The sequence below is a fragment of the Rattus norvegicus genome, chromosome 1 (genome assembly GCF_036323735.1).
Source record: "Rattus norvegicus strain BN/NHsdMcwi chromosome 1, GRCr8, whole genome shotgun sequence".
NCBI classification, from domain to species: domain Eukaryota; kingdom Metazoa; phylum Chordata; class Mammalia; order Rodentia; family Muridae; genus Rattus; species Rattus norvegicus.
The window spans coordinates 83,401,340-83,414,817 of NC_086019.1; the positions used below are offsets into that span (position 1 = coordinate 83,401,340).

At 41.5% G+C, this 13,478-nt stretch overlaps 1 protein-coding gene across 1 annotated transcript in view; it reads left to right on the forward strand.

Annotated features, from left to right (window-relative positions):
- Pla2g4c (phospholipase A2 group IVC) overlaps positions 1 to 10,003 on the forward strand; it is a 96,326-nt gene extending 86,323 nt beyond the window's left edge. The window contains exons 11-17 of the mRNA NM_001393690.1: positions 44 to 199; positions 566 to 661; positions 1,751 to 1,905; positions 3,920 to 4,091; positions 6,229 to 6,379; positions 7,035 to 7,131; positions 8,369 to 10,003. Coding sequence (NP_001380619.1) covers positions 44 to 199; positions 566 to 661; positions 1,751 to 1,905; positions 3,920 to 4,091; positions 6,229 to 6,379; positions 7,035 to 7,122 — 818 coding nt within the window. The 3' untranslated portion in view covers positions 7,123 to 7,131; positions 8,369 to 10,003. The remainder of the gene's footprint in view (positions 1 to 43; positions 200 to 565; positions 662 to 1,750; positions 1,906 to 3,919; positions 4,092 to 6,228; positions 6,380 to 7,034; positions 7,132 to 8,368) is intronic.
- Positions 10,004 to 13,478: the final 3,475 nt, after the last annotated feature.

Consider the following 13,478-nt stretch of genomic DNA (forward strand, 5'->3'; position numbering starts at 1 on the left):
AGGTTTTTCCTCAGTGTGTAATCATCTTGGTTTCTTGAGGCAGGTGAGTTTGGCAAAGAGATGGCTGAGATCATCCAGAATTGGAATGAGATTTCCCCAGAGAAGAAGGAGCAATTTCTGGACTATCTGTTGGATTACTTGAAGAAGCCACAAGAGCCCATCACATACAGCTTGAGGAGTATCGGGAACTGGATTGGGGGTAAATGCTAGCACCATCAAACTCCTCCTCTCTTGTCCCACTGGTGTCCATTACACTTTTTTTAACCCCTGTGACAAAGTACATGGCAGAAGCCAATTAGATTGCTTCATTTTGACTCATGGTTTGAGGATGTACTATTTATTATAGCAGGAGTGTGAGGAAGCAGAGAAGGGGGAGGGAAGGGGGAAGAGACGCAGGCAGGCAGAGTAGAAAGATTGTCTATCTTTGGGTTGCATCTGTGGGTCTTCTACACTCAGTTAAAACTTGTCACCTTGAAGTTCTGTGCTTCACCATAGGATTGCAGAGGAATGACAGCATGTGCCATCCTATGATGCTTACTTTGTAACTTTTGGTTTCTGCATGTAGATTTATTCTATGATGCTCTAACTTTTGTGAGAAAAACTGGAATGTGCCTTTGGGAGTGGCAGTGGGGAACAGTTTACAACTTCCTTTATAAACACGGTGAGAATCTCCTCTTTTCATTTTTCTAATCCCTCATGGGCTGGAGTAGGCTGTGGAGAACATGGGCTGAACTTAGCTCATTCATTTCCTGTAAATGCTAGACATAGGAGGGTACTCGCTGGACAGAGTGATGGAACTTCTCCATCTTAGTGGTTCACAGTGAGAGACATGAGGTCTTTTCAATATCAGCAGAAGGAATGGTAATGTTCTTCACATGTTGGCATATTCCTCTGACTATGAATAGATTTGGACATCTATCATAGTTTCTCCTTTCATGATTTGACATCCTTCATTCATAAGAATGGACATGAGCCTCTTGACTACTCTAAGGCTCCTTAAAAGATTTAACCTTCTGTCTTCTTGTATAATGTCCTCTTTCAAGACCATACCAATCCCCACATATTTTAAGTTCATCCACCCTTCTTTTGTGATAACATTACCTACTACTATGAACATCTTTGTGAGCCTTGATGCCTTTGTAGTTTAGGAAAAGTTGAGTTCTTTAGGAATATGAGTTCTACAATCTCAGCTGTACACATGCCTTGAGACGTTATATTACTCTGTTTTCAGTGGTCAGTGGTTATAACAAAATACTCCTGGTTGCGTACTTTATAAAGAAAAGAGATTTATTCAACTTATAACATTAGAAGATGAAAGTTGAAGATGAGGTGGTCCCATCTGTTCACCCTTGGATTATAGTGCTAGTGGTTGCAACATAATGTGATGGAGGAGCCACATGTACAAGAAACCTAGTCATGGATGGATAGGGCTAAATGAATAAATACTTTGCTCTTTCCAGAGCTAATTCAATGAGCAACAAAAATCCTTTCTAGGCTGATGCTTTCATCTTCCACTAAGTCCCTTCTCTTAAAGGTTCCTCCATCCCTACACTTCACACTCCTGACCAAGCTTCAAGTGCATAACACTCTGAGTAGCACACTCAAACCATGTCTAGACAGTGGCAGAAATGAACTCTAGCTGGACCTGGGTCCCTGCTCACCTCTCTGAGACAACAGCTCTGTTTGCAAAAACTACATCCTATACCTACATTCTGGCCTCAGATTAGACAAGTTCTTTTCCTGGGTTTAGGTAATATTGCAGATGAGACCATGTGCAACCGGGAGTTTCTCCATCTGGTGGACGCTGGTCTTGCCATCAACACTCCGTACCCACTTATTCTGACTCCTGTGCGTGAAGCTCATCTCATCCTCTCATTTGACTTCAGTGCTGGAGACCCATTTGAGGTAATTGAAAAGAAATTTTTATGTTTTTGAGATGGCCTTGGGCAGAGATGGGGCTGTGAAGGAAGAAACTCAAGGTATGACTGTGAAGTGGGTATTGGGCAGTTGTGGTCTCGGGCCACTTAGGCATGCATGCATTTCCCCAACATTATGCATGGACACACATAAGTATCATACTTTAAAAAATCTAGAAGATTCTTGCAGACTGGCAAGATGACTCAACAGATAAAGGTGCATGTTGGTAACCTGAGTTCAATCCTCCAGACTCATGTTGGATCTCCTAACTTGTATTTTGATGACACTAAGTAAGTGCATTTAATATATATGTCTTTAAAACCCACACTAGCATAATAGACATTTCTTAAGAAATGCATACAAAACCATAAAAGTATATGTATATTTGCCTAACCTCAGATCATAAGGCTTTGTGGCAAATTTCTGTAACTTCTTAACTGTATTGATGTTGGGTAAAGATTAATATTTTACATTTATGTTTCTCTGGCTAGCTGCTATAGCTGGATCTGAAGTGTACCCCAGAAACTTATGTTTTCAGAACTTGGTCCTTTGGTGTAGAGATTGGGGAGTGTTAGAACTCTGAGGAGATGCAACTAGTGCAGTGCTCCTCACCCTTCCTAAATACTGTGACCCTTCAATATAGTTCCTCATGTTATGGTGACCCCCTAACCATAACATTTTCATTGCTACTTCATACCTAGAATTTCCTATTATTATGAATTGCAATATAAATATCTGTGTTTTCTGAGAGTTCTAGGTATCCGTTGTGAAAGGGCGACTCAAACCAAAAGAGTTGTGACCCACAGGTTGAGAACCACTGGTCTGGTCAGAGGTCTCTAGTTCACTGGGCCCATTCTTTCAAAGAACCTGATCCTTTCTCTTTCTCCTCCTTGACTTTGTCACGTAAGCAGTTTTGCTCTGTTATTCACCCCTACTATGTAGCCGGGAACCTGTAAGCCTGTGACCCCAAACCAACCTTTTACTTTGGAAGCTGATTGTCTTGGGTGTTCCCTACAGCAGTGAAAAGTTGACTGACTTACTTCCATTGTAGCAATTAGGCTAGTTAAAAGGAGTTCAGTTGTTTACTTTCCTTTTCTGTTATTCAGTAATGGAAACTGACTTTTGTCTATCACCATTTAATTCTCCCAGTGAGGTAGATGTTAGAGTCTTTCAGAGAGGAAATGAGATTGGCTGGTTCTGATTATCTGAACCATGGCCAAACGTTAGATGAAGTACTGGGAGTCTTGTGGAAGAGTTTGGGGAAGGATTGAAAGATGTGAAAGGATAGATATTCCAGAGGAAGCCCAACACAGTCAACCAAACTGGACCCCTGGGGGTTACCAGAGATTGGACCACCAACCAAAGAGTGAGCATGGATTTCACCTAGACACCCCCCAACATATGTACAAGATGTATGTACAGCTTGATCTTCATGTAGGTCTCCCAACAACTGGAGCAGGGACTGTCTGAATTTGTTGTCTGCCTATGGAACCTGTTCTTGTAACTGGGTCTCCTTGTCTTTTCTCAGTGAGAGACTGTACCTTTAGTCCTTTGTAACTTGATGTGCAGCAGGTTTGTGTGTGTGTGTGTGTGTGTGTGTGTGTGTGTGTGTGTGTGTGTGTGTAACCTTCTCAGAGGAGGAGGTGAAGACTGAATGGGGAGAGAAAGCAGAAGTGTGAGACGGATTGGGGCTCCTGATATTGGGATGTAAAGTGAATGAAGAAATAAATAAATTTTATAAAAATTAGGAGCCTCTCAGGGAGAAAATAAGATTGACTGTTCTGAATATCTGTGGGTGTCCCCTCATCTGAGTACATTGTCTTTCATACAGACCACAAGGTTATTCTAAACCCTTGCAGAAACTGTTCTTTGACCTTCATTGAATGCATGAATTCTTCTGTACAAACCAAAGCCAAAACAACTATGGACTTTACAGCCTACTCCTGAGGTCTTTGCTGAGATTGCAGAGTTTCTCATGGCCACTTATTTTCCCCCTTCTCAGACCATCAGGGTCACAGCAGACTACTGTCACCAGCATAAAATCCCTTTTCCTGAAGTGAGTGAAGATCAGCTGAAGGAGTTGGCCAAATCCCCGAAGAGCTGCTACATCCTCAGAGGGGAAACAGGACCTGTTGTCATGCACTTTCCTCTCTTCAACAAAGACAACTGTGGAGGTAGATGTGTGAGCAAAATGTGGCAAGGGATCATGGGATTGAACTGGCAGTGCTATATCTTAGGGACACCTGGTCCACATTGCAGTATATCAAGCTCAAGAGAATGAGTACGAAGCCTCATACTGTCTACCTGTCGCCTCAAAAAAGGTGTCATATTTCAGATTCTGTTGAGGACATTTCTTCCTGTTTCCTCCTTTTCTTGGAACATTCTTGTACTAGCTGGATGTCTCATTTCTTCCACCTGGGCATCCACCTTCATTATTCAGTCCTGGATAAACAATGGTATGTGGCTTAGCATATAGCATGGTGATTCTGTTAGTCTGAGCTCTGCTATTTACCACACTGGACTCTCTGGACCTCTCTACCACTCTGCTTTCAGAACAGGATTCCTTAAAGGGGACATAGTATAAAGCTTGTCTTTTTCTTCCTGTAGATAATGTCTCACTATTATCACCCAAGGGAGGTTTGAACTCAGGATCCCATTGCCTCAACTTTCTAAGTGCTGAGATTGTAGCCATGAGTCACATTTGGCTTTACCTGTTTCTACTCCCCCCCCTTTTTTGAGGTTGTTTTTAAAAATTATTGTTACATATGTGTGTTTGTGTTAGACTGTTTATGAGAGTGCAGATGCCTGATGAAGACTGAGGCATTGGATTCGATAGAGTTGGAATTACAGATGGTTATGACATGGGTACTGGGAACTAGAGTTCAGTCCTCTGAAAGAGCAGTATGAGTTGTGCTGAGCCATTTCCCAATATTGTTGTTTTTATTGGATATTTTATTTAGTTACATTTCAAACGTTATCTCCTTTCCTGGTTTCTTCTCCCTAACCCTTCTATGCCCTCCCTCCCCCTGTTTCTGTGAGGCTTCTCCCCAACCCACCCACTCACTCCTGCCTCCTGCCCTGGCATTCCCCTACACTGTGGCATCGAGTCTTCACAGAACCAAGGGCCTCTCCTCCCATTGATGTTCCACAAGGTCATCCTCTGCTACATATGTGGCTGGAGCCATGGAGCCCTCCATGTGTACTCTTTGGTTGTTGGTTTAGTCTCTGGGAGCTCTTGAGTGTCTGGATTGTTGATATATTTTTCTTCCTGTGGGGTACCAAACTCCTTCAGCTCCTTAAGTCCTTTCTTTAACTCCTCCATTGGAATCCCTGTGCTCAGTCTGATGACTAGTTGTAAGCATTTCATCTGTATCACTAAGGATCTGGAAAAGCCTCTCAGGAGACACCCACATCAGACTCCTGTCAGCAAGCACTTCTTGGCATCAGCAATAGTGACTTGGTTTGGTGGCAGCATATTGGATGGATCCCCAGGTGGGACAGTCTCTGGATCACTCTTTCTTCAATCCTTTTTCTTCTATCAAGACATATTTATTATTCACCTAAATCAGCCATATCTTCAGACAATACAAGTTAATACAGAAAAAGAGACATTCTCTTTTCTTTGTGCAGTTATGAAGATAGATAGTAAGACATAGGCTTCATTGCATAATGCAATGCATAACCTCTTTATTGATGACACCAAGTGGTGTGCCAGCTGGATTGGTCTACAGAAATAGTTTATTAATCCCTGAAATAAATGGACACAGTAAGTGGGTCTCCACACTCTCATGGACTGGTGGCCAATACATACCACATGGAGGCAGTGGGAACAGAGATGTGGAACATGGGGTTCAGAAGCCCTGTTTTTATATACAGTGAATGACCACACTAGGACCTGCTTGTCAATATGAAGTTTCATTTTACTTAAGGTGATTTAAGGATTAAAAAGTTTTGGGGCATTGAGGGTCAGGACATCCAGGATGGCTTAGGATATCTGGAATGTACCATTAGCATGGGGTAACATTTCAGTTACCTCAGGTCCTGGGTGAAGATGTTTTTTGAGGATAAGAAAATTGGTCCTATAACCTAATTGAGACTACATGGCATTCCTTAGGTTGAGGTGAGCATGTGGGGCTTAGAATTCTCCAGACAAGTTCAGAGAAGGAGAAAACCTGTCAAAGAAAGGACTCTTCTACTTTTCACGGAGCCCAGAGACTATCTGGTCAAGCTTAAAATCAACCTTCATTAGCACAATTTTCCCACAATAATCCTAACTTGCCATATGTTTTCCTTGATGTTGGTTTGTTTCAGATGACATTGAGACTTGGAGAAAAAAATATAAGACAATGAAACTATCTGATTCATACACTCCGAGCATGGTGACAGATTTGCTGAGGGTATCTAAGGAGAATGTGCAGAAAAACAAAGAAAAAATTGTCAATGAAATGAGGGAAGTCACTGGGTGAGTGTCAGGCTACAGTTGCTCTGATGTCTGAGTTGGATCTTGTTTCAGAGCTAAGTTCTAGTAATCTGCTGTGAGAGTTGTGGGTGTGGTTTGAAACTGAGGTCTTGCCTAGAATTTCCTTTGTGAGGGCCTTGGCCTTTATCTAAGAATAGAGCCACTGCCTAGAATCCTCCATTAAGGCACCGAGAAATTGGTTCAGTGATAGACACCTTTTCCTAGAGGAGGTATGTATGTGGCTCAGTGGTAGATGCCCTGTCTTGAATCCCCTAGTGAGGTAGTGGTGGTGTAGTTCAATGGCACAATACTTTTTTAGTGTGTATGAGACCCAGGTTTAGTCCTCTTTCCAAAACCTAAGCAGTTATGGGAAGTGAGAAACCATTCTTCCCACTTTAGCTTGCATCTGTCTACAGGAGAAGACAGAGAGTAAAGTGTTGGAGTTGGTAGATTCCTGAAGCAGAAAGCAGAGTAGAGTAGGTTGCTATGTTTGTTGAGGGCCCAGAGGGGCAGAGGGCTGAGAAATTTTTTGTAATTAAAGAGTATTCAGTGAATGACTACCCCATCAGGCCCTCACATGACAGTAGTCTTCACTCACTGCTGACCGCAGATATGTCTATTACATGACATTCAGAGTTGCTCTTCATTTCATTCTTAGGAAACATGGGAACTTCCTAAGGGTGAACAAGTCAGCCTACTTCGGAGACAGAGTACAGGATATTCAACAACACAGACATGACCTTTAAGGATCCTTTGTAAGATTTATTCTTGTCTTGTACTCGAACATTTTGCCCTACGGCACCCTCATGCCACATATGTGATCTGTGGGTGTCCTATAGAAGCTTCCAGTTCAGTGCCAATGCTTAGTGTGTAATGGCAGATCAGATGGATGCAGCCAGTTTTAGCCTCCTCAGCTTTCCTTTCATGATGTCACTGCAAGTGTTCTAATAGTAGTTTAAAGTAAGTTTTTAATGATTTTGGTTTTAAAAGTGATTTTTTTATCACATGTATATGTGTATGTGTGTGTGGGGTGTGTGTATGTGTATAATATGTATTTTACCTGCATATATGCATGTGTACTATTTGTGCTGCAGAGGCTGAAGAGTGCCTTAGATCATGGGGAACTGGAGTAACAGATGATTGTGAGCTGAAATGCATGTGCTGAGAATGGAACCTTGCTCCTCTGAAAATGCAGCAAGTATTCTTTGCTGCTTAGCAACAACAGTACTTTAAAAAATGCAGTACTTTTAGTTTTTCCTTGATAATTTCACACCCGAATGAGCTTATCTTTAGAGGACCTGCTCCTTCTCTCAGACTATTGTGGTTTCCTTAAAGCTTGAAGTAGGTGCCACTGTTTTGATGGTGGCACACTCCTCCCTACTGTGTTCTGCATATCACATGGCAGTGCTGAACAGTTTCTCACAGCTCCCTTGCTCATAGGCAGTGAACTCAGTTTTCTTGTTACCAAGCAGTTAAACTGTGAACTGGGTAAATCAGAGTTACAGAGCACAAGGAAAGAATACTAGTCCTGAAGTCTGTGGCATCATATAAAGAATTCCATATAAAAGGGAACCAGATGTACATAATGTGGAGTTGAATGACTTTGACCTGTAAAACAAGCAGGAAGAAAACTCTTTTTTGGTGACTTAGTGTGAAGATGCAGAAAACATGGAATGAAATATGATGTGCACTCTGACAGATACATGATATTTGATGTAATAACTAACTCCTTGCTTGGATCTGAGCAGTTGCCTTAGGTCTGAACAGTTGCCTCTAGATTTGCCATCATTAGATAAACAAATACTCACACAGTAAGCATAGATAATAGAAATACTACCTAAGCAGTGGGATTACATCTAGGTTTCTTGTGGAAGAAGTAGCTTTCTTTGAGCCCACACAGTGGGCTGAAGATGGATCTAGATATTCTAGTCTTCTTCAAGAGCCAAGGCTACCTGTGCAGATCAATAGTGACCTGTACCTCCTCTTTTTCAGGCACTACTTGCAGAGAACCACCCCCTGTGCTCTCTCCAAAATCCACCATTAGCTGTCTCTCTGTGAAGAAGTACTGTAGCTTCCAGGGCACTGTGTGTACTGTTTTACAAGGGCCCAAGTGTCCACCTGGCTTGATGTTCTCTGTTCCCTTCAACTATGCCACTGATAAAATTGCATTTTCTTTAGCGATTATAACTGAACCAATGTCCAGAGACCTGCAGAGAAAGTCTTTGACAACATCATTCAGGACAATGAGTTACCAGAGCTAAAGGTGGCAAAGTGTTTTGTTCATAAGCCACAGGGTACCCTAATGCTAGAACACAACTCAGTGATCACCAAAGTCAACCATGTGGCTAAAATGAATGTACTGATTGAAACCAAAACATCTTAAATTTGTCTCTCATTCTATATCAACTCATTTTATACCCCAAGTCTTAACCAGTTTTGTGCTGTTAATGGAGAGCCCTTAGCATAAATTATGGCCCGTCTATTCAGGGCAATAAAAAAATCCAAATAACTCCGAGAAGGCTTGTTCTGTAAGTGCTTGCTTCCTTACCAACAGATTGATGATGCAATTATTAGTTCTTCACCATCTCCTGTATCCTCTGTCACCTTGATGCATCCTTTATTTCTCTGCTTCCCACCATGCTGTTGTGGCTTGTGTTCTCTCTCAAGATCTTCCCTTCAATGTATTTCAGGTAGCTATTCACCTTGCCTGTCTCATCTGCTGCCTCAGTGCCTTCTTCCTGCTAGTCTGCCTTGTTCCCTTTCCATCCTTTCATCTGTATCTCAATGGTCAGTCTTAAAGGATCTTTTCTGATTTGGGTCTCACTTCCACAATCTAAGAACACAGTAAAGTTCCCTCATTCAAGTTCCTCACTTTATTCATCTGTAGAATAGGTTTGCATTGGGCCTATGCTCTGGTCCCAAGACCTTAGTCCTGCTCTGGTGCAGAGAAAGTTTTCAAGAGGCATTACTAATTTTTCCCCAAGCAAATGCAGGTTTATTTTTGTTAAAACATACTGTTTTTAGATGACTTTCCAGATAAGGATGTTTATCATGGCATTTTATACACATAGATAATTGATCTTTGTTTATATTTGTTTCCATTACCTCCTTTTGGCCTTCTTTCTTTCCCCTGTGGGTCTTCTTCCTCCTTTCAAATAATCTCCTCTTCCTCTTGTTTGTGTGCACAGATTGATATTTGTGCACAAATACAAATTAAATATTCATCTTTTTCATCTCCCAATGTCCTTCTTGTTCTCCAACTCTTTGGACCTCTTTACCTCCAAGAAATTACCCTTTTTGTAGTTTCATGACAGGTACAATACATTAAGGTGGATATGAGAAAGACAGATAAATAGGTAACAAAGAGATGGTAGATACAATGTAATCAGAGAAGATAGATAATAATAAATTGATCATAGATATAATGTCGATAGATAAGATGAACAATGAATAAATGACAGAAAAAAGATATTGTGAAGATAGATACCTGCTACACTTATGAAACAAACATGATACTTGGTTTTTGGGGTTGGTTTATTTTGTTTAACATGATGTGATCCAGGTCTATCCATTTTTCTACAGTGTAATTTTACTTTTCTTGATGACTCAATAAACATTAAAGACTGCTGGGTGTTGAATTGTTTATTTCTCCCATAATGTTTATGCTACAAACTCTTGTGTTTGTTTATATATGACCTTAGAAGGAAATGAGGACTTTACAGATATGAACAAATTAAAATGAGAAGATTGGTGGAGGGGTGCTCATCCACTATTACCATGGTTCTCTATGGAAGAGGACTTGAACATGTAGATAGAGGTGTACACAGGTGCTGGGATATGAGACCGTGAAGTGTTAAGTTATAATGATGCACATGAGACAAGGGACACCTAATGATGGTCAGTGAATGTCAATTGTCTTCACACTGACCTCTGAGATAAAGGAATCTGGTTTCAGAATCCTGTATTACACTGGACCACATGTTTTTGTCTCCAGATTCACTGAGGCCATGTTTGACTTTTACAGCTACCAAGTAATAATTGATATGATTAACAGTTTACACAAAGATGTTGCTTACTGAGTGTAAGTTAGGTTGTAAGGTAAATACACTATCAGACAGACATTAGTGTCTTAAATTTACAGAAGATAACCTTGAGACCTTGGCAAGGTAAGTGTTTTTTAGAGAAATTAACACTAAATAACATAATACCTATTTTGTGGACAATGATCTTGAAAGCCTAGCAAGTTAAGTAACTGGTTTTATTGTTTGTTTGTTTGCTTGATTGATTGATTTTTTTTTGGCAGAAATTGCCTATAGGCAATGGACCATGACCCTGATAATTTGAGTAGCCGTTTCTTCCCCCTGAGAAATTAACAAAGACTAACATAAGACATTACAACGTATCTATGTTGGTGGTGTGTGTTTGACTGAGGAATAGAGAAAGAAGATAAAACTGGAGAGGGAGTGAACATGAGAGGTTGGAGGAGTGTGATGAGAGGCAAGCTTAGTTTCCTTGGGTAGGCTCCCCATTTACCATTTGAACATCACAGTTACTTGCCAATTGTCAAGGTGAAGGATCTGAGCTCAAAAACTGTTTTTCAAATAACTGTGACAGAACACCTGACAGAATCAACTTGTTGAGAAGATTAAACCCATCATGGTAGGGAAGGCTTGGTGCTGGGACCCCATCATAGGGGGCTGGAATTAACTGTGCAGTTTGTTAATTGTCCAATGAACACAGAGCTAGGCTAATAGGGATGCTAGCCCATAATGTGGAAGGTCCACTCCGGTGGTCCTACATCTTCCAGCTAGGTCCTGTTACATAAAATTCTACAGTCTCTTAAAACAGTGGCATCAACTGAGGACCAAATGTTAAAGCACATGTGCCTGTGGTGAGATTTTATATGGAAATCATAGCAGGCAGGGGCTTTGTGGTTGATCTCTGGGACATTGGAGCCAGCAGTTGGTTTCCAGGATGCTTTTTACCTCATGGTTCTGCTGACTACAGAAAAAACGTTTAGAGAAAGAAGGAAGAAAAGAGGAAAAGCTCAGATAGCAAGAATGCTCCCAAGTGAATGACTGTGAAGAGCAAGTCATTAAGACCAACGGGGAAAGGCTGGAGAGAGAGGGAAGGGAAAGAAAGCATAAGAGAACAAGATGTTGGGGCCATCAAAAGGAGAATGGAGGACAGGGTAGAAGGGCAACATCAATCTCACAGAGTTAAACTAGAGCAGAGTTTGGAAGTTCACAGCCTGGTGTATGCTCTATGGTAGGCATGTGAGGAGTACTGTCACACCCTCTCTCCTACAGTGTGTTAGATGCCAGTATGTCAGGAGTAAGTGTTAAGGCCAGCTAATCCCCCACCCCCTTCATTGCTGAGACTAAACAAAACAAAAACTTGTAAATATGGGAAGGAGATGTGTAAAGAGTAAAGAGATGGTGTTTTGGGGAAGAAAACAAGAGAATGGCAAGGAGATAATCAGATCACATTATCTGTATGCATGGAATTGTCAAAGAACAAAACTTATTATTATTTCATTTACTTTATATCCTCAATTGTAGCTTCTCCCTCCTCTCCTCCCAGTCTCTTTGTTTCACCCCTTTACCACTATTTCTCTTGTCAGAAAAAGAGAGGCCTCCTATGGATGTAAACCAGCCTTGACTGAAGAGCCAAATGTAGTTTTAAAACCTTTTTATTTTTTGTGAATTTTGTACAATGTGCTTTGACTTTATTTACCCTTGCCTAATTCTTTCCAGATCCATCCACCCTTCCTTATCTCCCTAACTTTGAGTTCTTTTTAATTTTTCCTGACCCATCAATTCCCATTTGTGTTGCCTATATGTTCAAGACTATGTGTCCTTCTATTGGAACATGATGAACCATTCAGGAATTATTATTATTATTATTATTATTATTATTATTATTATTAATTTATTAGTTTATTTTTATACTCCAGATTTTATTCCCCTCCTGGCCCACCCTCTTCCCTCTCCGCTCCTGGTGACAGTTCTACATCTACTACCTCCTCCCTGTCCCCCCAGGCACCCTCCTGTATCCACAAGTATGTCTCCATCATACCCACCCCATTGACCCCACCAGATCTCTAAACTTCCTGGGCCTTCAGTCTCTTGAGGGTTAGGTGCATCTTCTCTGACTGAACCCAGACCCGGGAGTCCTCTGCTATTTATGTGTTGGAGCCCTCATCTCAGCTGGTGTATGCTGCCTGGTTGGTGATCCAGTGTCTGAGAGATCTTGGAGGTTCAGGTTATTTGAGACTGATGGTCCTCTTACAGGGTCGCCCTCCTCCTCAGCTTCTTTCAGCTTGCCCCTTATTCAACACAGGAGTCGTAGCTTCTGTCCATTGGTTGGGTGCACATATCTGCATCTGACTCTTTCAGCTGGTTGGGTCTTTTGGACGCCAGTCATGATAGGTCCCTTTTCGTGAACACCCCATAACCTCAGTAAGGTGTCAAATCTTAGGGCATCCCCTTGAGCTGAAACCCACTTTGGGCCTGTCGCTGGACCTTTTCCTCAGGTTCTTCTCCATTTCCATCTCTGCATTTCTTTCAGACAGGAAGAATTGTGGGTCAGAGTTTTGACTGGGATAGTAACCCAATCCCTCACTTGATGCCCTGTCTTTTTGCTGGAGGAAGGTTCAAAAGTTCTCTCTCCCTATTATTGTAGGGCATTTCATTTAGGGTCACCCTCCTCCTTTGAGCCCCGAGAGTCTCTCACTTCCCAGGTCTATGGCACATTCTAGAGGGTCCTCACAACCTCCTTCCTCCCAAAGTTGCATGTTTCCATTCTTTATGCTGGACCTCAGGGCTTCATTCCTTTTCTCCCCACCTAATGCCAGATCATGTTCCCCTCTCCTCCCACCCCTACCCCCTTTCCCTTCCCTTTCCCTCTGTCCTTCTCCTGTTGTGGTTGCAACCTATCAGGATTTTTTTTCTGAGAATTTTATGTTATCACTGTATTTACATCATTTTCACCTCTTCACCTTACTACTCCAATCCTTTCTGTATATCTTTTTTAAATATGTGATCTCTTTAATTATTATTGTTATATATATGCCACACAGAGGCACACTCTCATTAGTCTA